The sequence below is a fragment of the Phyllobates terribilis genome, unplaced genomic scaffold (assembly GCF_046119375.1).
Source record: "Phyllobates terribilis strain yellow unplaced genomic scaffold, ASM4611937v1 Scaffold_1__5_contigs__length_1240528914, whole genome shotgun sequence".
Taxonomy (NCBI): domain Eukaryota; kingdom Metazoa; phylum Chordata; class Amphibia; order Anura; family Dendrobatidae; genus Phyllobates; species Phyllobates terribilis.
The window spans coordinates 1,134,735,581-1,134,760,243 of record NW_027362761.1 but is presented as its reverse complement, the minus strand read 5'-3'; the positions used below and the strand labels follow the sequence as shown (position 1 = coordinate 1,134,760,243).

Sequence of the window (24,663 nt, the reverse complement as noted above, 5' to 3'; positions counted from 1 at the left end):
CGAATGAATGGAGAGAATGAATGGAGGGCGACTGGTCTGCTGTGCCATTTTGTAACAGGGATAAGTATTTATTGATCTGCCAATTGGTGTGGGTCCCAGAGGTGCGACACCAACCTATCAGCAAGTCATCAGATATCCTCCCCAAAAGGCTCTAAGGGTTTGTGATAGGACATCTGCAAAAGTCCAGATGCTCAATAGGAGAGTCCTGGCCACCCAGGTATGCACTGCGTAGCAAAATAGCGGTGATCAAGTGATTTACCTTTGTGATGGATTTTCCCAACTGTCCACAGCTGCACCCCCAAATATGCCGCTATCTGGATCTGCGCATGTGCAGATATTCCGATATCTGGATCTGCACATGCGCAAATATTCCACTATCTGGATCTGAGCATGCACAAATATTCAGCTATATGGATTGGCGCATGTGCAGATATTCCGCTATATGGATCCGCGCATGTGCAGATATTCCACTATCTGGATCCGCGCATGTGCAAATATTCCGCTATCTGGATCAGAGCATGCACAAATATTCCGCTATCTGTATCCGTGCATGTGCAAATATTCCGCTATCTGGATCAGAGCATGCACAAATATTCCGCTATCTGGATCTGAGCATGCGCAAATATTCCGCTTTCTGGATGCGCACTTGTGCAAATATTCTGCTATCTGGATCCGAGCATGCACAAATATTCCGCTATCTGGATCTGAGCATGCGCAAATATTCCGCTATCTGGATGCGCACATGTGCAAATATTCCGCTATCTGTATCTGCATGTGCAAATATTCCGCTATCTGGATCCGAGCATGCACAAATATTCCGCTATCTGGATCCGCTCAAGTGCAAATATTCCGCTATCTGGATCCGCGCATGCGCAGATATTCCGCTATCTGGATCCGCGCATGTGCAAATATTCCGCTATCTGGATCCGCGCATGTGCAAATATTCCGCTATCTGGATCTGAGCATGCACAAATATTCAGCTATATGGGTCCGCACATGTGCACATATGTCGCTATCTGGATCTGCGCATACACAAATACGTAAAGTCATTGTTTAATGTCTGCAAAGAAGAGGATGCAGGCGCGGACAGCAAAGAAAATAGTGATGTGGCTAAAACATCCTAGCTTTATATGGGCATGTACACATAGCCCGTAGATTAGCAGCAGGGGTAAAATGTGAGGCCCATTACAGATTACTGTCCCATTGTAAACCCCCTAGGGTTCCTGTGTCCCCCAATGAACAATATGGTTCCTGTGTCCCCCAATGAAACGCTCCAGAAGTGATTTTTACAAAGGCCCAGCCCCTTTAACATTCAACGCAACCAGGTAAGAAAGGCAAGGATAGCAAAAAAAAAAAAAAAAAAAAATGAAGTACAAAGCCCATGTTCTAGTAGCGCACAAGAGATTTCTGTGTGGGGTACTGGAGTCGTGGAATTTATTAACAACAGTAAAACATAGCTACACAATGTCAATTCTTCTTTAGGACCTGGCAGATGTTGGCTATAGCTTTCATTAATAATCGTGTAATACTTTTTTCTTCCTGTGGAGGCACTGCAGGCAAATGTAGCACTTCATCTCTAGATCGTTGCAGATCACTGAGGATCGTAACAGTCTGAATGATGGTGACCCTTCTAATAATAAAAGGAGGGCTCAATCCCAGTGATAGCAGCAGGGGGGCTGTGTTTCTATGAGGGGAAAGCCATCATCAGTGCAAAACAATTACTAAGTGATGGAAATGTAATGTAATCTAACCATGTGAGCGGTGATGGAGTATCAGGTGACATTTATAGGATAGTGAATGTATGGAGGTGACTGCAGGATAAGTGCGTTAAGGATACATTGCAGAGATCCACTTGCTGGTTGACGCACTGACGAAGAAGCAGGAGAGGCTCCACATTGCCATGGCCACCGGCGTCCTCTGAGTGAAGTTGGAGAGGGACAACATGACCCAGTCACGCACCATAGAAGACTGTCCCGTGGCGTGTAATGTCTGAAACACCTGCAGAAAAGACGCAGATCATCAGATGAGCAACGACATTGACCAAAACATCATCCCTGTTCTCATCAGTGTGTACAAGTGCCTAATATACAAATTGTTTCTAGGATGTGCCACAAGTGGCCGTCCTATTCCGCCAAGTGGGGTAGACGGAGGTGGACATACCCAGGCATAAGAAGAGCATATAGGATCTGCTTGTTCGGCAGCTTCCATATACTTGCAAAGAAGAAAAAAAAAACCTGCTGCATATCTCACTGCCTCTCATTTCATCCTGTTTGGATGCCATCGGCAGGGATCTCAGGAGTAGCACTTCCCCTTCCTATGGATATGCCATAAATGTACAAGATGGATTAAATCTCTTTATTGTGGATCTGTCACTAAAATGTCCACAATATAAACTGCACACATTATTAAGCAGATCTCTTAGACCTGATGAGGCTGGTGTACTTGCTTTGAAAATTCATTTCAGAATGGCTGTATAACTCGGAAATAAAAAAAATAAAAAAAAAAAAAAGAGCATTTTAGGGGTCCAGATAAAGCTGAAGTAATAAAATCCTCATTATAAATGTTAGGAAAGAAACCTTTCAAAAAGGGTTATGCAGACATTATTATATGGATTGTCAAAGTAAGCACACCAGCCTCTTCAGGATAAATATCTATTTAAAGGGGTTGTGTAGGATCACATTCAGACAGCAGTAAGTATGCCAAGACTTTAGAAGAAATCACACGGCTTTAATGAGATAGCAGAAGAGGAAAATATACAGGCAGATGGGATGGCTTCTCATGACTCTTGGGTGGGAATTCTCTACTAAATGACGGGCGTCCGTGTTACATTTTACATTTATTTGCTGCTGTGCTTGATCCTCCACGTGCAGCTCCTGAACAGGACGGGGGACTGGCACAGACAAATCGCTGCAGCAGTCGCTTGTGTCCTGGCTCTGCTGGAGGCTTCTTCACCGCAGACAAGACGCAAAGCTGGAGGCAAAATACAATCTCCATACACAATACAGAAGGCAGCAGGTGAGACGAAGGCACGGACAAAAGCAAACCAGGCCTACATCACAAAAATAATCTGTAAATCTTCATTCCATTGTCATTTTTGCCAATGAGTTGAAATTTAAATTCACTGGCATTCATGGAAAGCAGGATGACGAGAGCAGTGCTAGAGGTCACCCTGGGGAAAGGCAGATCTACTAATTAATGTGTTCCCATTAAAAAACTGGCACTGAAAGAGACATAACTAGTAGATGCTGGAGTGTCCCTTAGAATCAGTGCCCCCCATTGGTTGTGCATGGTATTGCAGCTCGGCCCTAATTATGTGAAAGGACATATATAAAGGCTCCCAGCAGGGACCACCACTGTGCAGGAAATAAAAATTAAGGGACCCCAATCATTTACTGAGCAAAGGCCTCAAAGCTATAGTACGCCCCCCCATATGACAAGTATGATGAAGCCACGGAGCTCCCAGCAAAGTAGAATGCACCCACACAGTATGATGTCCCCCACACAGTATGATGTCCCCATAGTCATACCACACAGTATGATGTCCCCCACACAGTATGATGTCCCCATAGTCATACCACACAGTATGATGTCCCCCACACAGTATGATGTCCCCATAGTCACACTACACAGTATGATGTCCCCCACACAGTATGATGTCCCCATAGTCACACTACACAGTATGATGTCCCCATAGTCACACTACACAGTATGATGTCCCCCACACAGTATGATGTCCCCATAGTCATACCACACAGTATGATGTCCCCCACACAGTATGATGTCCCCATAGTCACACTACACAGTATGATGTCCCCCACACAGTATGATGTCCCCATAGTCACACTACACAGTATGATGTCCCCCACACAGTATGATGTCCCCATAGTCACACTACACAGTATGATGTCCCCCACACAGTATGATGTCCCCATAGTCACACTACACAGTATGATGTCCCCCACACAGTATGATGTCCCCATAGTCACACTACACAGTATGATGTCCCCCACACAGTATGATGTCCCCATAGTCACACCACACAGTATGATGTCCCCCACACAGTATGATGTCCCCATAGTCACACCACACAGTATGATGTCCCCCACACAGTATGATGTCCCCATAGTCATACCACACAGTATGATGTCCCCCACACAGTATGATGTCCCCATAGTCATACCACACAGTATGATGTCCCCCACACAGTATGATGTCCCCATAGTCATACCACACAGTATGATGTCCCCATAGTCACACTACACAGTATGATGTCCCCCACACAGTATGATGTCCCCATAGTCACACTACACAGTATGATGTCCCCCACACAGTATGATGTCCCCATAGTCACACTACACAGTATGATGTCCCCCACAGTCATACCACACAGTATGATGTCCCCCACACAGTATGATGTCCCCATAGTCATACCACACAGTATGATGTCCCCCACACAGTATGATGTCCCCATAGTCACACTACACAGTATGATGTCCCCCACACAGTATGATGTCCCCATAGTCACACTACACAGTATGATGTCCCCCACACAGTATGATGTCCCCCACACAGTATGATGTCCCCATAGTCACACTACACAGTATGATGTCCCCCACACAGTATGATGTCCCCATAGTCACACCACACAGTATGATGTCCCCCACACAGTATGATGTCCCCATAGTCACACCACACAGTATGATGTCCCCCACACAGTATGATGTCCCCATAGTCATACCACACAGTATGATGTCCCCCACACAGTATGATGTCCCCATAGTCATACCACACAGTATGATGTCCCCCACACAGTATGATGTCCCCATAGTCATACCACACAGTATGATGTCCCCATAGTCACACTACACAGTATGATGTCCCCCACACAGTATGATGTCCCCATAGTCACACTACACAGTATGATGTCCCCCACACAGTATGATGTCCCCATAGTCACACTACACAGTATGATGTCCCCCACAGTCATACCACACAGTATGATGTCCCCCACACAGTATGATGTCCCCATAGTCATACCACACAGTATGATGTCCCCCACACAGTATGATGTCCCCCACAGTCATACCACACAGTATGATGTCCCCCACACAGTATGATGTCCCCATAGTCACACTACACAGTATGATGTCCCCCACACAGTATAATGTCCCCATAGTCACACTACACAGTATGATGTCCCCCACACAGTATGATGTCCCCATAGTCATACCACACAGTATGATGTCCCATCTCTCCTCCCACATAATATGATGTTTCCCACACAGTATGATGTCCCAATAGTCACACTACACAGCATGATGGCCCCATAGTCACACCACAGTATGATGTCCCCATAGTCACACTACACAGTATGATGTCCCCCACACAGTATGATGTCCTCATAGTCAAACCACACAGTATAATGTCCCATCTCTCCTCCCACATAATATGATGTTTCCCACACAGTATGATGTCTCAATAGTCACACTACACAGCATGATGGCCCCATAGTCACACCACAGTATGATGTCCCCATAGTCACATCACACAATATGATGTCTCATCTCTCCTCCCACACAGTATGATGTCCCCTGCACAGTAGGATGTCCCCATAGTCACACCACACAGTAAGATGTCACCTACACAATATGATCTGCTCATAGTCACACTACACAGTATGATGGCCCCATAGTCACACTACACAGTATGATGTTCCAGTTCTCCTCCCACACAGTATGATGTTCCCACAGTCACACCACACAATATGATGTCTCATCTCTCTTCCCACACAGTATGATGTCCCCTACACAGTAGGATGTCCCCATAGTCACACCACACAGTATGATGTCCCCCACACAGTATGGTGTCTCCATAGCCACAACACATTATGATGTCCCATCTCTCCTCCCACACAGTATGATGTCTCCTACATAGTATGATGTCCCCTACACAGTATGATGTCCCCTACACAGTATGATGTCCACATAGTCACACTACACAGTATGATGGCCCCATAGTCACACCACACAGTATGATGGCCCCATAGTCACACCACACAGTATGATGTCCCTCACTCTCCTCCTGCACATAGTAGGTCAACTCCACAGTCACACCACACAGTATATCCCCACAATGTATGATGTCCCCTCGTCCTCCATCCCCCCATACACAGTATCATTGCCCCACAGTTCCCAACACAGTATGATATCCCCCACACAGTACGTCATCCCTCACGGTTCTCCCACAGTCCCTCATGGGCCCACATAGGCCTTCAAACTAACAATCCCCCACTCAGTATATCTGCTACAGTCCCCCAACACAGCATGATGTACCCCACTGCAATCCCAAACACTGTATGATGACCCACACACAGTTTGACTCCCCCACAGCCAATTGCACAGTATGATGTCTCCCACATTGTATGAAGCCCCCCCCTTTGTCCTCAAACAATATGATGACTGCAGTCTGCCACAGTTTGATAGCCCCACAGACCGTATAATGTCCCCCACACACAGCATGCTGCCTTCAAAGTACCCCATATAGTATGACAGCCCACACAATCACCCTATAAATAGTGACTGATAAAAGACTATCCGTCTAGCCCCATTCCCCAGGTGCTGCTCCTGTCCATGCAGTGTGCAGAAGGGGGCCGGACGTCATCGCGCCTGCTGTGCTGAGACTCGGACACAGGCAGCATAGTGTAGCAGTGCAGCATACTACTAAACTGTATCTGCACCCTTGAAATGCAGATACTATTGAAATGATGATGCCTGGTGTAGAGGAGGAAGCACGGTTTCCCCTGACTCATGGCGTCGTCTGCCACTTTTACTGGTACGACACTGCCAATTTAACCTATTCAGACATTACACATTTTCTGGGGATTTTCCATACGGATTTTCAGATAATAGCATATGATCCAAGCAAAGGTGTTCAGAATTTAACAATAACATCCACATTTCTTTTATTGTCATGATGGAAGTTGAGCCTTTTTCGGATTTTTCATGTCAATATTTTCTGAGTAAACAATGACGATATATTATTTTTCTCTGTCCTGGTTCAAGAACGACGTCCCCATTATGCTTCGTCTGCTTGAGTAAGCTCCCCAGGATATTAATCCCTCTGCTATAACCGGGGCTTAGGCTTGTAGCTACATTTAGCATACAGGAATGATAGCAGATCCGCAGCGAGCTGCACCGTGCAGAGGCCGGGCGCTCCAGCCGGCACTTGTAGCCTTGCCCTTGGTAAATGTGCTCTGGGTGACAGGAAGTCACTGTAAATGGCACCGGGGGAGATTAATCTGCTCACATTACAAGCCTCGGTGCCTCTGCGGGACTCCCTGCCGGCCATATAACCCACTTACAAAGAAAAGCGGATATTATGGTCTTAACCTGCTCACACATCCTTGGGCTGCAAATGTCACCCACTGCGGGTCCTTCTGGTTGTGTGATAGGGAGAAGCGCTTCGTTCCGATACTTCGCTGCAGGCGCCGGCAGTGGAGGAAATAAGGACAATTAGGATGTCACTTGTGCCCCAGATGACAGGGCAGCTTGGTCAGGATGTGCTTATAGGTGTAAAAGCCTTCTACTTAAGAAAAACGTCTTACACTTCTATGTGCTCTGTCACCAGGCTTAAAGGGCAACACCACCTGATCACGATTCATAATAAGTGATAGAGTATTATGGACAAGACTACTAAAGACAATGAATGTGGTGATTGCGATTTTATTTATTTTTAATTTGTTTTTGGGCGTCATATTTATTTTTTTTTATTATAGAAACTGTTCCTGGGGCTGGCCATTCTGTTGGCACCAGTAGCGTAACTTGAGTTTAATGGACCCAGATGCAAGATTTGGACTGGGTCACCCCAATCCTTGTATGTATATATATTTGTGTGTGTGTTTATATGTATATATCCCTTATCCTGGGGCCCATCCTGATATATCCCCCCATCCTGGGCCACATTCTGGTATATATGTCCCCTGTTTTGCTGCTGTTCTTTAATGCATAGGAAAAAACCAACATTATACTCACCTTCCCTCCGCTCCCCCGCTGTGTGGCGTCCTCTTCTGATGTCGACAGCTGCTTTCAGCGTGCAAGAAACAGGAGCGTATGATGTCACTTCCTTGCGCCCCAGTCACGTGCACGCCACCGTCAGCTGCTGGCCTTTGATTGGCTAGCAGCGTGTATTGCCGCACACAACCTGAGGACGCACATCCCGCTGAAGTATTTGCTGGCATCGGTGGGCCCCTTGAGCTCTGCGACCACAGTAGTAACGCCACTGGGTGGCACACCTATCCTTTCTACATGGTCTTTATAGCAGTATATGCGCTTTATGGCAGCAGCAATGTCTGGGATGTACGGACCCCATGCACAGTAGACGAAAGAGTCAGCCAATCTCACAGATTTCGTCTGATTAGCTGATGTATTTGGGGGGCTTCTTGACTTTCTTTGGTCAGACGATTTCAGGGCACAGAAGAATTGATCTATTCAAATTTCCATGCCTGGTCCTCTTTGTTTTTAGAGGATATGGGGCCACTGCCAAAAGGTGTCTAGCAGCGGCTTTCTCCTCTATCCCCACTGAGAACATATGAACACTCGGCCAAACTGAGCGCACATGTGTATGGGGGGAGTAAGGGAGAGGTAATGGCCTGCCGAACAATAGGTCAGCTATCTCATGTGCATGGATAGCATTAATGGTTAGAAAAGTGTCTATAGACTAAAACAGCCTAGAAAGCATTCACCCCTCCGCCTGGAGACCCAAGAGCAGCTCTCACTGTGGTGGTCACTGAAGATTGTGACGTTAATGAGGGCGAAACAGACCGATACTGGAAAATGGCATGACAGAAAACACTTTTACAAGATGATATCTCACCTGCCATACTCACTCTACAAGCTCTTACCTAACAAAAAGATGAAAAACGCTTTGTTTTCCAAATCCACGCAGATCGCCGGATATGCGCTTTGTCTCATCTAAAAGTAAAGTTTGCATGGAAAGGCACATTTTTTGGTAAAAATGTGAATGCATGTACGTGTACATGGCTATGATGAGAAAAAGCTTTTCAGTCTGGGCAGGCTGGCAATTACATGCACAATTTCACCTCTCCAACGAAATGAAAGACCATGGCAATGTGCCCAATCACAGGATTCACCAGTGGGAGAGCTGCTTGTACGGGACCGTGCAGGACCCCTGGTATAGCATCATCTTTACAGTCACTATTGTGGACCAGAAAGCGTCTATGAAGTACCTAAACTCAAGTTTCTCACACTGCGTGAATGTAGCTGATTTTATTTTTTTGGCCAGTTTTTTGGGGTTTTACAGTAAAGAACTGTAACCAGAGTGAACGTTAGCCCCTTTCTGCACCCATATGAGTGCCGTTCCATCTATCTCCAGCACTGACACCCTCTGCGGTGATGTACGGAGGTCATCACTCACATAGGTCCTGTTCCGCAGTGGATTACATTTCCATGTTGTATTACATTAATGTTTTTGGTGTGTGGGAGTAATTTCTGAGAAGAACATACAGACTCCATAAAAGCGTTGTTCACGGTGGGACTCCAGAATTGCAAGGCAACAGCGCCCACCGCCGAGTCTGCCCCCTCTATGATGTCAATGACAGGACAACCCTTTTAATATGTTATCACTAACGAATTACCTTGTAAACGACAGTGGCCATGAACTGCGGGTATGGCTGTTGGTTGGAGAGAAACTCCCCAATGACTTTGTTCATTACGTCCTGAGGAGGGAAGAAATCATCCAAGAACTGGGGGAGGATTCTTGCCACGACTCTTGCTTCAAATGGGAATCCTTTCCGTATCCTTAAGGCAGAAAATTGCATGATAATTGTGATGCAGCCAGGAGGTTCTCGAATACAACATGTGAATAACGGGATCTAAACCACAGAGAACCAAAGCAAGAAGAACGGGCATCCAGATGTTATAGGAGGCAAATAAGGCCATCATCACTATCGCTACAACACAAGAGGTCACCAGCTCTCCTAGAACCCGGAATGCAAAATCTGCTGTTCTAGAAATACAAATTAATGATTATTCTACAATAATAGCAAACGGATTACCTGTCAAACAGCACAGACACGCGCTCCATGGCTACAATGACAGACTCGCTGTCTGGGGCCGCAGGACTCGGCTCTGCAGTACGGCCGGGGCTGAACTTCTCTTTTCCTACATAAAACAGACATAATGTGGAACAGACATAATGTGGATTTTAGACGTCCTGTGCATGTGATCTGATGTAATGAACAAATGTATAGAAATCTCCTGTATTCTTCTCTCTCTACCAGACACAGCTGTATCTCATCAGTGCACAGCAGGAGAGGAAGTGAAGCCTGTACATCACTAGCGCTGCACCGTGGTCACAATGCTGTGGGTTCGGATTCAACACCACTCAAATCCGGAGCGGAAGGACCTTCCCGGGTATCACAGGTATTTGATCAGTCAGGTTCAGCGTATTCTTTGCAAAAATTAAAGATGCTAATTTATAAATAATTCCATTTTCATACACATCGCACTGTCTCACCTGTGTACATGCATGTCAGCATTAGACCCAAAGCAGTCATGGCTCTGTGAGGACTGTGCATATTGACCCTGTCCACGCTCAGCTTCACCAGCGCTTCCCCATCCAACCTGGAGAGCTGCTCTGACAGCAGGAGGCGCTCCAAGCCCCTCAGGACGCAGTGGTATATCATTGACGGTGTGGCTTCTTCGCTCGACGACACCATCACCCCACACATCTGAGGACAGAGAGCACAGATACCAGGTTTTTTTTCCATGTCTCCATAAAACCCCAAGCAGCTTTGTAATTTACGACCTATCAAAACGGCTTTTGATGAAATTCTGACCAGTCATGCGATCCCCCCGCACTCACTTGCCTTCCTGTCCCGGATGACATGCCGTACATTGTATGTGTGATCTGTGCATGCTAGATTGCTCCCACAATTAATTTGTGCTTATTATTGAAATTATAATCAATACCAGTCACGAGTCTACTGGGTATTAGCTTACATTTTGGGGTATTCCCATCTGATATTCTGATCTTGGGTGTTTGACTTTCTGCAATCCCAAGAAAGGAAGGGATCAAGGTATTTCTCTATAAACTGATGCTTCAGGCCTTTAAGAAACTTCATTCTGAGTCGGATCCCACTCAGGATGTGTTGGGATAATCCACGTGTTATAATGGGGAAAAATCCCTTTCCAAAAAAACCTAAAAAACTAATAAGTGCTACTGATGAGAGTATAGATTCTCAGCACCTTCATCCACCAGCAGGGTTGGCATTCAGCGGCCACAGGATGGGAGCCCCGAGAGCCACCTCCTACCTGCCGCTCTTTTGATTTGCCAGTCTGGCATGACTATCATTGCAGCCTCAAAGACGAGTGGTGGATGGCAGAGTTCTCAGGGCTCCTGAATACCCACCCAGAGGCTGGACCAGGGTGCTGAGAATCAATTTTCTCATCACATTGTGTTCGTGCACCATATTCAATGGGTACTCTGGGCCACATGATCCAGGGGTGCATGATAAAGTTTCCATAGACCCCCAATCAACAGACAGTGGTAAAAAGAAGTGTTCCTGTTGGCTTCCATCAGTCCGGCATACAATTTATTCCACAGTATAGGAAAGTGTTGCAGACTGAGCGTCACCCCAACAAATTTCTCCCAGAGTGGACGGATGTCTGGCTATCAATAAGGTGACCACCTTCTGACATATACCGCATGTACATGTCTGACTGTGGGTGCAAATACTACCTGCACTTAAGGCCCCCATACATATTAGAGTAAGGTCTAATATGACGGAATCAGGTGACAGCCTAATGTGTATGGGGCCCCAGACTGATGATGTTGGGGAAGATGATGATCAGGGTTATCCGATTTCGGACAGAATCTTTTTGTTCTCTAAGAGAAGCTGCTGCCAGGGGAGGTCTGACAGCGGTTCTCTCTAGGTGTATCGGAGGATAGGGCGAACGATTGGCAGCTATCTAAGGTGTATGGGGGGCTTTAGACTAGTAGGTGATGGCAATTGTAATTTTGGTACCTGTATGATGCCCGCGGTGAACTCCGGCCCAACATCCAGAGGGTAGTTCTCTATCAGGTAGAAGGCGGCTGCACACATCACCAGAACGTGCTGCTGATTGTGAAAATTCACACAGCTGGAGGAAAAAAGAAATAAGTCAGATTTTTCTAATACGGTATATTGCTCAAATTTAGAATTGGAGGGAGCTTGCTCTACTTTTTCTTGACCCATATGGAGATTGACCACCTGTTAAAGCAGGGATCAGGCCCCACAGTTGCCCTTGGTTTGGGTGATCACATTTTTAAGAATTCATACCCCCACAGGTAGGACACTTACTGCGCAATGCCCCTCAGGTTGGACAGCAGGTAATCGCTGATGATGGGGATGAGCTGTTTGGCGGTGTCGTCCAGCAGGTCACACTCCAGCACATACAGGATGCCGTGCAGAGCTCCGATGCGGCTGGGCATATGAGTGCTCCGCAGCGTGGACTCCAGGAGGCGGCTGACGGGCTCTGCTATTGCCTTATCCTGAGAAAAGGATGGCAGGATTGGTCTTGGGCTACAGATATCTTGCAATGGGCATCGCGAGTAGAGTCCGAGAATGACAAATTCTGCGTTAAATGTATATGTAATCTCAAAAAAGTGCCACGAACAACATTCCTCACCTATCCACAAGACAGATGGGAAATGCAGGATTGCCGAGACCTCCGGCAGAGATGGTCTCATGCCCCCAGTTAGATTGGATACGCCTGCACACTACTGCTTAACTTACTGACCATGGAAATGAATGAACCGGAGTGCAAGGCTCCGCTATCTCCAAACATAAGTGGGACCACCGTTCTATTCCAACATGGGACGCAAGAGCTGTGGATACATGATAAATGCCGCACTGGGGCCAACGACAAGGTCGTCTGACCATCTGGACCGGCGATTAGCTGCAGTCAGCAAATACGTGACAGTCAGTCAGTGATGGAGGGGCTTATCGTACCATTCCCAGCACGGAGGCAGCTTTGCAAATGGCAGGCACTAGATACTGGGTGAGAATTTCGTCCTCGGACGGGTGCTGTTTCTGGAGCTCTGTTAAAGCTGCGTACATCGTCTCAAACTGATTCCTCTCGGTGAAGAGATCAGACACGGCCAGCATCTGCGGAGAAGAGGGGAAACATTACAGGACACAGCAAAGTAATGCACAGAGGATAAAAGCACATGTACATCGCTAAGCACAATCCCTGCGCACCGCACACCGTATGGCTTTTACCTGGACAATTGCCACCAATGTGTAATGTACAATGTAATGGATGAGCAGTAAAGGGGAGATTTAAAGGGTCAAACAACCACCCGGATCACTGTCTGCACTGCTAATAACAAATAATCAATTGACAGTTCATTTATAGGATTAGTCTACATAAGAAGCGAAGTCAGTTTGTAAATTATTTTATCATATATGAAGTCTGAATTTTAACCCAGAGCTGCACTCAAAGTGCTGCCACCTTCAGAGCTGAAATCACACAGAATGTCAACACAGCGACGACTTCTGGGAAATAACTATTTACAGCAAGAACTGTAAGGGAATCTGTGGTAGGAAAAGCATATGGTCCTTTTCAGTTCCGTGTCCAATGACAAATTTGTTGATCGCTTATTTATAAATTCTTCAGAATTATGAATGCAGCTGTGGAGGGTTATTGCCAAGAGAGAAAGCTATCCCTAACAGGAAAGTGCATGAGATCGCACTGGCGAGGAAAAAAAAGTAACCAAGTAATTTTCATTATTTTATTTTTATAGAAATGACCAAAAACGTCTAAAGCACAGACACTAAATGACTGCTGGCTATCAGCATCTCACCTTACTCATGGCTACAATGTGGGAACTTATCCCTGACGCTCTCCTGATAGGAGATCACAGCACCGCCAGCATTACCTTAGAGAAAATGTGAGGGTGCAGAGCCAGTCATGACTTTCTATAGTGCATCCATAACTGATGAGGCAATTACGATTGGCCAATGATGGCCTCTCTGCCTCGTACCTGGTGTGGCAAACACCTCACTAATCCATTTTTTTCCACCGCTATTCCATTTCTAACGGAAGTAACAATGCACATCTGGAGGAAAGAGGTGGAGTTTTTACAGCACCTTGGTTGGGAAGGGGATAGGGAATAACCCACTAATCACATGGGGTCCTATATATTATATTACTAAAACCCTTCTGACTTACCGATTTTACCACCTCGCTGATCAGGATGACTGGGGTCTTCTTCCCTGCATTAGATGGAAGAATCCACTGGCTGTAGAGCTCGAGAAGAAATTGTGAACAGGAATGTATGTCGACTCCGGCACGATGTTTCCTGCCGGTATATGTAAGGGGACAGATCACAATATAGCACAACATTCAGCTGAAGTGACTAACAACTCGGAAAAAAAGGACAAACCTGGAGTTTATGGGAGACGTTGGAGGTGAAGATGGCGCTGGGACATCATTCTCATCCTCCTCATCTTCATCAAGCTCCTCTGGTCTTAGAGGGGTGATGTTGTTTCCCAACCAGACAGAATGGATAGAGACCTACAGGAAAATATGGATGGTGTAAGCTTTGTAAGGTTGTTCTAAGTTGCTGTTACCGGCCACTGCCTTATTACTTCGTGAGCTAGGTGGCATGTCAGGCGACAGCGGCCACATGGCGACTTTCTATCAATGTCAGGCGACAGCGGCCACATGGCGACTTTCTATCAATGTCAGGCGACAGCGGCCACATGGCGACTTTCTATCAATGTCAGGCGACAGCGGCCACATGGCGACTTTCTATCAATGTCAGGCGACAGCGGCCACATGGCGACTTTCTATTCATGTCAGGCGACAGCGGCCACATGGCGACTTTCTATCCATGTCAGGCGACAGCGGCCACATGGCGACTTTCTATCAATGTCAGGCGACAGCGGCCACATGGTGACTTTCTATCAATGTCAGGCGACAGCGGCCACATGGCGACTTTCTATCCATGTCAGGCGACAGCGGCCACATGGTGACTTTCTATCAATGTCAGGCGACAGCGGCCACATGGTGACTTTCTATCAATGTCAGGCGACAGCGGCCACATGGCGACTTTCTATCCATGTCAGGCGACAGCGGCCACATGGTGACTTTCTATCAATGTCAGGCGACAGCGGCCACATGGTGACTTTCTATCAATGTCAGGCGACAGCGGCCACATGGTGACTTTCTATCAATGTCAGGCGACAGCGGCCACATGGTGACTTTCTATCAATGTCAGGCGACAGCGGCCACATGGTGACTTTCTATCCATGTCAGGCGACAGCGGCCACATGGCGACTTTCTATCCATGTCAGGCGACAGGGGCCACATGGCGACTTTCTATCAATGTCAGGCGACAGCGGCCACATGGCGACTTTCTATCAATGTCAGGCGACAGCGGCCACATGGCGACTTTCTATTCATGTCAGGCGACAGCGGCCACATGGCGACTTTCTATCAATGTCAGGCGACAGCGGCCACATGGCGACTTTCTATCAATGTCAGGCGACAGCGGCCACATGGCGACTTTCTATCAATGTCAGGCGACAGCGGCCACATGGCGACTTTCTATTCATGTCAGGCGACAGCGGCCACATAGCGACTTTCTATCAATGTCAGGCGACAGCGGCCACATGGCAACTTTCTATCCATGTCAGCAGACAGCGGCCACATGGCGACTTTTTACCCATGTCAGCAGACAGCAGCCACATGGCGACTTTCTATCCATGTCAGCAGACAGCAGCCACATGGCGACTTTCTATCAATGTCAGGGGACAGGGGCCACATGGCAACTTTCTATCCATGTCAGCAGACAGCAGCCACATGGCGACTTTCTATCAATGTCAGGCGACAGGGGCCACATGGCAACTTTCTATCCATGTCAGCAGACAGCGGCCACATGGCGACTTTCTATCAATGTCAGCAGACAGCGGCCACATGGCGACTTTTTACCCATGTCAGGTGACAGCGGCCACATGGCGACTTTCTATCCATGTCAGCAGACAGCAGCCACATGGCGACTTTCTACCCATGTCAGGCGACAGCGGCCACATAGCGACTTTCTATCAATGTCAGGCGACAGGGGCCACATGGCGACTTTCTATCAATGTCAGGCGACAGGGGCCACATGGCGACTTTCTATCAATGTCAGGCGACAGGGGCCACATGGCGACTTTCTATCAATGTCAGGCGACAGCGGCCACATGGCGACTTTCTATCAATGTCAGGCGACAGCGGCCACATGGCGACTTTCTATCAATGTCAGGCGACAGCGGCCACATGGCGACTTTATATCAATGTCAGCAGACAGCGGCCACATGGCGACTTTCTACCCATGTCAGGCGACAGCGGCCACATGGCGACTTTCTATCAATGTCAGGCGACAGGGGCCACATGGCGACTTTCTATCCATGTCAGCAGACAGCGGCCACATGGCGACTTTCTATCCATGTCAGCAGACAGCAGCCACATGGCGACTTTCTATCAATGTCAGGCGACAGGGGCCACATGGCAACTTTCTATCCATGTCAGCAGACAGCGGCCACATGGCGACTTTATATCAATGTCAGCAGACAGCGGCCACATGGCGACTTTTTACCCATGTCAGGTGACAGCGGCCACATGGCGACTTTCTATCCATGTCAGGCGACAGTGGCCACATGGCGACTTTCTATCCAAGATTTGCAAATTTATGAGGTTTTTTCTTTTACAAAACCAGCTCCATTTCCTATTCAATGCTTTACCGAGACTGCAACACAGTCATATTCACCTGAAAAAAAGAGGTGCTGTCGTCCCCAACGCATCGATGGGCCAAATGTGCCACTGTTTGTGTTGAGGAGGTGGAAAGAAACCTTGCTGTGACTATTGGCAGGGGATTGGCCTGTTCTGTCGGCCCCCGATGCCATAGCAAGAAAATGCATGGATTTACAGTGACGTGGGGTGCCAAACTTACACCTGCAGTTCGCAATCGTGGCCCCTAATTGTTTGGATCTGCCTCCTTTACTCATAGATAACAAAAGGCATATAAAGCTATGAGCAATCAAAATCTGACTGACTCACTTGGCCCAACTTGTAGCTCATGTTCCCGATTTCGCGCTCTGTGTTGATCTGCAGTAAGAGCTTCTCGTGACTGATGAGCGCTCCTGAAATAGAGGCATAAAAGATAAAAAGAAAATGTGATGTATCCGCAGCGATCCTACAACATCAAACAATAGAGGATCTATCAGAAAATAATAGCAGGAATAAATGTATCACACAACAGCAAATATTGCAGTGCGGTTTAGTGAAGCTTTGTGAAGATCTGACATGAAGGTTTCTCTGCTGGAGGTGACTCGGGAGAAGGTGTAATGGTGTATAATACAGCAGAGGAGAGCTGGGGTACTGGCGGCAGAATGAAAAACAAAACAATTCAAAGACTAGCAGAATATATAATCCAACGATGGATGAAGTGAGTCAATTTTTTTTTTATGCACAGAATGGGGTCTAAAAATATAAAGCAATTCTCAGATTTCCCCCCTTGCTACCGTTGCAACGCTGCCTGATCTTCCACTGGCCACAATTTCCAGCTGCAGCGATAACATCCCACCACAGGGACTTCTGACGCACAGCACTTCTGTCGGCAGTGATTGATGGCAGCGGTCCTTGTAAAGAGATGTGATCACAGGGTGTGACAGTAAGTCAAGGTAGCCGGACGCTCTGGGCCCATTTATTTATTTTACTCACTTATATAGAACCATTAATTCCACAGCGCTTTACAGACATTGTGAGCCCCAATGGGGACAGTGCCCATAATCAAGCTTCCCTAGATTACCGCAAACACGGGGAGAACATACAAACTCCTTGCAGATGTTCACTTCAATCCTCGTTAATCGGGGGGAAATAAGGGCTATCCACCCCCAGAGTGTCAACCCAGCTTTGTGCTGCTACGCGGGCCCTTTTGAGACCACCCCTGCTGCCCGGTGGCACCGCTGACTTCGGGGCTTACTCAAAGGCTTGAAGCCGTAGCCTCTCCTGCGCCTTCCTGCCCAACCCGGACCTTGTAGTGATCTTCTGTCCCTCCTCCTCCGACAAGATGACTCCAGCTGGCGGCTGATAACATCTGGGGAGCACCGGAGGCTCCAGAGGTGAGACATCCCCACGGCCTTGTCTGCCGGCTAAACAGGAGGTGGCGCTGATGCACACAGAGGCCTACGCAGCTCGCGATGGGCCCCTCTCTGCTGCATGGTGTAACTACTAAGGTGGGAAACTCCCTACCTGAAACAACTCCTCTCCGGTTACCCCAACGACCAGGCTAGGCCCCCGACTGCTCTCTTTCAGTAGACGCCAGCTCTCAGCGATCTGGCACTAAGGGACCACTACAACAGGACTCCTACCAGCCTCCCATTTCGACCCCCAGACTTAAAGACATAAGGGCCTTCTGAATTCTCTGCTCCCAAGATTATCTTTCGTTCACTTTGGTAATGGTATGCACAGTCCAGCAATGCATGGGTTAATCCTACACTTATGGAAATTATTAGTAGGCCTCTGCTGACACCTAGTGGTCACTTATCATATGATACCATCAATCACAAAAGTCACCATCTACAACCTACTATTTTCCACACTCCCTGACAAGCAAATAATCAAAATGTAACCTCATTAAACTGTACCTTGACATTAAGCGGGAGTGGATACATGTCCTAAACATGGTGGAGCGAGCATACACCCTACTCTGGGTCCAGACACCTGACATGGATTTTTTCTTCTACCGCTACCATCGAAAATGCCCAGAAAACGCAGAAATTATGGTATAAGACCTTCATCATCAATTTCATATCCGGAAGGCTTGCAGAGTAGCACCATTGGACGATTCTTCACATGTGCTACCCTGGAAGCAGCTAATTCCTCTTTGGTTAAAATGGCACCGATGCCTAACCGCCGGCCAGCTCGCCAAACGACCTCAGGATACCCCTCGCAAGACCGAAGGTGACACCTCCAGAGGACACCCCTTCTCCCTCATCTCCCAGTCCTGCTGACATGGAGGGTTTGGACACACCACAGTCCTCGCAGACAAGTTCACAGATCCCCATGACCTCTCACACAGAAACGACATGCTCTCTGAATCACTCGGATCTTCAGATGCTGCAGGATCGAATACAAGCCGTACCAACAAAACAGGACATTGATTCCTTGATCCAGAAAATTGAAGCCTCACACCAACAGGCTATTTATTCAATATGGGAGAACATTAAAAGGGGTACTTCAGGAAAATAAAAAAATGTTATACTGTCATTGCCCTCCAACTATAAAGAGAAGATGCCCAGTGCACTTTAATTATCTTCATAACACTTGTAATTCAGTGTGATAGGAGCTGCTCCTCACCGCTCCCCCCCCCCAATCAATACACAGAAGGTGCAGCTCTCCGCTGTAACAGCCAGACTGAGAAGAGGGGACGTGGCCTGATCCTGACTTTTAGTAACAGCAGACAGTCCCCTGATACTGTCTCCTTCACTGCAGGGCTACTAGAAGTGTGCAGGCCACCCTCTGCCACGCCGCCTCACCTCAGACTACAGACAAGGAGACATTACAGCACTGTGCAGCTCCATGGTGTCACTAATCAGCCAGTCTCCTGATAATAACTGTATATCTTCAAAGAACAGAGAGCAGGCCATGCCCCTTCTTCTCAGACTGGCTGTTACTCACAGCGGGGAGCTGCACACTGCTGTCCCAGATGGGAGCAGTGAGGAGCAGCTGCTGTCATATGGAATTAAATGTGTTATAAAGATAATAGAAGTGCACTGGGCATCTCATCTTCATAGTTTATGAGGGCAAAGAAAGTACAATTTATTTATTTTTTATCTCCTGGAGTATCCCTTTAACCTTCTATCCTCCAGGACAACAGCTACGAAGAATATATCCAGGGACTTGTTGGACCAGATCCGAACTCTGGAGGGTAAACATGAGACCCTCAACTCTCAAGTACAAAGGCTAACCCTGCTTCTCGATGATCCAAGAAAATAGGGGGCAAAGAAACAACATTCGTATAAAGGAGTTACCAGAGAATGAGGGCCAGGAAGATCTCGGGTTATTGATCACTTTCTTATACAACATGGTTATACAGAGACCCCCTAGACACTTCCTAGGTCATCGACAGAGTACATTGCGTCGCCAGAATGAGACCACCAACTCAAGGGATGTCTTGTGCAGACTCCACTACTACACTGCTGAGAAAAAAATCCTTTGCTGCACTTCGCTAACCCTATTTGCATGGATGGTGCTTCCTACAGATGGGGACGCTTTTAAACTCATCCTGAAAAACGAGGGCTCTACCTTAAGAGATGCATGGACCCGACTGCTCTCTTCAACTTTCTTGGTCTGGATCCTATGCCTATGCCCAACTAGATGGGTCCATGCCCAACTGGATGGGTGTCCTTCTCTTCCGCAACGTCTGTGCTTGAGACGACGTGACTGCTCGTCACAGGAATCTATCGGAGTAGGTTCTTACTCTGCTACATCAACAGACCCTCTCGATGAACACCCTGAACACATAGGGATTTCTCCTTCTACTGTAACTCTCATGATGGCTGGACGAGGATTGATTATTTCTTATTAAAACATGAAGACAATACACTACTCCAAAGGACCAATACTGACAATATCCTCTTCTCGGACCACATGCTTGTCAGTTTCTTCATTGGAATCAAGCCATGTCCCTAGAGCTTGAACACGTCCCTTCTAGATGACCCCATCGTGAAGTCAGACATACAGAAGTCTCTTGACACATACTTTGCGGTCAACTCTACTGAGGAAACAGACCCCCGTATCGTGTGGGAGGCTCACAAGTGCATGATGGGGGGGGGATGCTTATTAAGCATGGGGCCATATAAAACAAGAACGAGCCCAAGAGACTGCTTGTCTGTTGGGGAAGGTTGACGACTTGGAAAGATCACCAATAGCTAAAAGCGAATCACTCTGGTCTTTACTCCTATATAAAGCATAAGCTGACCTCTTTAAATGTCGCCGTTATTACTATAAACATGGTAATAAAAGTGGCAAGCCATTAGCTAGAGCTCTTCGGGTACAGAGATCTAACACTTTTGTCCCTATTTTTTACACCACTTAAATAAAAATGAACCTATACATGTTTGTACATGTTTGGTATCTTCAAACTCGTATCGTAATGACCCGGAGAATCATAATGGCAGGTCAGTTTTACCATATAGTGAACATGATAAATAAACAATCCAAAAAGCAATTGTGGAATTGCACTTTTTTTTTTTGCAATTTCACTACACTTGAATTTTTTCCCCGTTTTCCAGTACACTATATGGTAAAATCAATGGTGAGGTTCAAAAGTACAACTCGTCCCACAAAAAACAAGCCCTCACACGGCCATATTGAGGGAAAAATAAAAAAGTTATGTCTCTGGGAAGAAGGGGAGGAAAAAACAAACGCAAAAAAGGAAAATCCCAAGGTGGTGAAGGGGTTAATGTTCATTGAGTTTTATCGCTCTTTCAGGATTGGAGTAGCAAGTTAATATTTTCTATTGTTATTTCCCCCAGTTTGCTTTTTTTTCTCAGCACGGCTAGTGCCTTGTGACTCTACCTCTTCTTCTCTTAATAAAGTTAATAAAGACAAATTTTTTTTTAAAAAAAACCAGATGTGATCACTGCAGCAGGAGACAAAGACCAGTCAGGGACCATAACCCAAGATATCAGATAATATAATAAACTCCAACTATTCAGTAAACTACAGCTGGAGTAGAGGGGTTTTCTGACACCAGTATCCCCTTTAAGTCCAAAGCTGTAAAGCAAACTCTCATGTGTGCCTCTCACAGGACTAACAGGCTCAAACAAAACATACAATTCATGTGAGGGTGACACTTCATCCCCCAAATCAGCTATTTAATAAGTGTGATTACACAGGTAGCATCCCGAAGCAAGAACTATGCACAGAAAACGTATCCCAGAATATATACCCTGCGGACAATCTGATGGCTGGAGACGGTCAGCAGATATCAGGGGAAGGAGGCATCAGGCGGGTTGGTCTGCAGCATGCTCAATCCTTCCTCGGCATATCCCCTGCAGAATAATTTGTACCTGTTGTCGCGGCGGATAAACAAGGCACGGGGTCCCAAGCTTGATATGCATGGTGAGTGGCGATATTGTCCCTCCTAGATATCAGGGCTTGGATTTCTTGCTCCACAATTCCTCTAACAACGCTCAGCTTTCTGCCAAATCTAGAAACATGGAATAGAAAGAACTCAACCAGCAGCTGATATGTACTGAATGTCAGGTGTCCATACACATGGCCAAATGTGAAATATTCATGACCCCGATACACACAGCTGCTAGGCTGAGCGATCGCTAGGGAGAACGGCAGGTACCTGGTATCAAGTGCCTTTAAGGTCTTGTTTCGTGGCTGCTGCTCCAGGGCACTGATGGCTGGATTGCCGGCAGAGGGGATAGTCATGGCGCTCAACACCAGGGATGTGATGGCCTGTACCGCCAGGACATTTATTTGCGTTCTCTCTGTGTCCTCCTAGTATTCGCATCAAAAGAAGAAGAAATCATAATAGAAAGGAGCACTTTTATAGTTAACTTTCATTATTTTTAACTTGGCCGCAAGTTGTAACCTTATTTCTGTACTTTTAGCACAGTCCTACAGACTGTAAAGCCAATGGACCTACATGTACAGGACGACTGAAAGCTTATTTACTGTATTGTACACGATTACCTCTAGGATTTAATTCTTACCTACGTGGAGCGGAAACTGGTCTCACCACTTCTCTATCAGAGACGGAAACACTTAAAGAGGTTGTCAGGAACTTACAAATTGATGTCCTATGCATAGGATAAATCCCCAATATCAGATCCGTGATGGTCCCGACACCCAGCGCACCCACCGATCAGCTGTCAGCATCAGCAACTAAATGCTGCGCCCCGTTCATAGCTTATATCCGGCAACCTCCGGAGCAAATCTCAGCTGGTAAGTGCGGGTGCTGGATGTCAGACCCCCACTGATCGGGTCCAGGCTCATAGAGGGGAGTCCTGAGCAGAAAAGAATCATCTTTAATAACCATGTACCCTGATAAGACGTATGGGAAGGGGCTGTCTTCATAAATAAAATGATGGATTTAGCACCTACCTCTTGCTGACTTTCCTCTTGGTCCATTACAATGGGCTGTGTCACCAGGACACCGAGCAGCGTGGCCCAAGTCTCCTCAAATTGTGTCCGGCTTGTCCAGCCTAGAGAAACAATGCAAAAAGTCAGTGTAGGGTGGAATCATCCAGATATTACACAGAAAGGCAGCCAAAATGACACTTACTTTGGCATTTAAAAGGGAAAGTTTTGCATAAATGAATGACAAAACAAAAATGCACATTTATATATTTTTGCAAACTTAAAGGGAACGTGTCGTCAGGATATTGCAGCCCAATTTAATGCAATGTATGCAGAAATTAGTTTGGAAGTTTTAGAGAAATTCAGCATTTAAGTTTTGGCGAGCACTCTATTCCCAGCCCACCGCCGGCCTCTGGTCTTTGACTGACAGGTCACTGTAGATTCAATGATCTGCCATCCCCGAGGGAGATTTTGAGCAGGCGTCATCATTTCCCCGGGTGGTCTCCTCAGAGGGAGCAGTGCAGGGGCAGTAATCTCCTGATGAAGTTGCAAGAGCCGGACTTGCGCATGCGCCACACCAGCACAGTGGTGTGTACATCATGGCGGATCTTTTCCTTAAATCGATTCCCTAACAAGGAACTGCTGACAGGGATAAGCACTGACAGCAGTCAGCACATAAGTGGCTGATCAGACAAAGGCTTTCCTTGCTGAAGTCGACATCACTGGGGAAGAAACATGCATTTCCCTGATAAAGTAATGAATACAAGTGTATTCTGCAACCGAACTAAAGGGTAGCCATACTTTTAGAAGCTCACACCTAACCGCCTGGACGGTATTGATTGTGCATTTTGCCCAGGGGCACAGTAGTAGAATGGCAGATAAAAGAGCACGTCCTGGCCTGCTTGTAGAGGATGCCCTCACCCTTGTGCGGTACCTTAGACATCAGGATAAAGGGCCTTGGGCAATAACGCCCGCTCTCAAGCTATAGATGCATTTTTTTTTTTTTATTATTATATAGAATTAACTACAAAATAAATAATAATAATTGGCAGTAAAATAAATAAAAAACTTTATTAGTTTTTTATATTGGTCTTATACTTATTTGAGGATCAAGAAAAAAGCGTGTTAGAGAGGCAAGATGTAGAACTGTCCAGGAGATGGAGGACAGCACTGACAGCCAGGGGCATAACTATAGGCGATATATAAATTACAGACACGTATAGGTCCTGGCAACATGGGGGTCCTCTGCGACATAAGACCCCAGTATTACAAATGGCCAGGTTACTGATTTTCCATTGGGATCCAGAAGCCGTTACATCCCTGTCGATTGCACTATCAGATCCAAAAATCATCAAACACTCTTGTGGATGCAAATGAGCCAATTTCTAACAAAGCACTTCAGATAAAACTGCAAAGAAATCCAATACAGTAACTTTACTAATAATTTGGAAAAACAGATGCAAATGTTTTTCCAGCTTATGGATATGGTCAGCTTACTAGTAGTAGGTACAGTAGTGTT

At 46.6% G+C, this 24,663-nt stretch overlaps 1 protein-coding gene across 2 annotated transcripts in view; it reads right to left on the bottom strand.

The window, feature by feature from the left end:
- The window catches only part of HTT (huntingtin), a 174,085-nt gene that overhangs the window by 5,686 nt on the left and 143,736 nt on the right, over positions 1 to 24,663 (bottom strand). For both annotated transcript variants that reach the window (XM_073647559.1, XM_073647565.1), the window contains 13 exons: positions 23,169 to 23,269; positions 22,408 to 22,562; positions 22,121 to 22,260; positions 17,103 to 17,185; positions 14,446 to 14,576; positions 14,232 to 14,361; positions 13,010 to 13,165; positions 12,359 to 12,549; positions 12,044 to 12,158; positions 10,534 to 10,747; positions 10,073 to 10,178; positions 9,653 to 9,815; positions 1,838 to 1,998 (listed from right to left, as the gene is read on the bottom strand). In XM_073647559.1, coding sequence (XP_073503660.1) covers positions 1,838 to 1,998; positions 9,653 to 9,815; positions 10,073 to 10,178; positions 10,534 to 10,747; positions 12,044 to 12,158; positions 12,359 to 12,549; positions 13,010 to 13,165; positions 14,232 to 14,361; positions 14,446 to 14,576; positions 17,103 to 17,185; positions 22,121 to 22,260; positions 22,408 to 22,562; positions 23,169 to 23,269 — 1,846 coding nt within the window. The remainder of the gene's footprint in view (positions 1 to 1,837; positions 1,999 to 9,652; positions 9,816 to 10,072; positions 10,179 to 10,533; positions 10,748 to 12,043; positions 12,159 to 12,358; positions 12,550 to 13,009; positions 13,166 to 14,231; positions 14,362 to 14,445; positions 14,577 to 17,102; positions 17,186 to 22,120; positions 22,261 to 22,407; positions 22,563 to 23,168; positions 23,270 to 24,663) is intronic.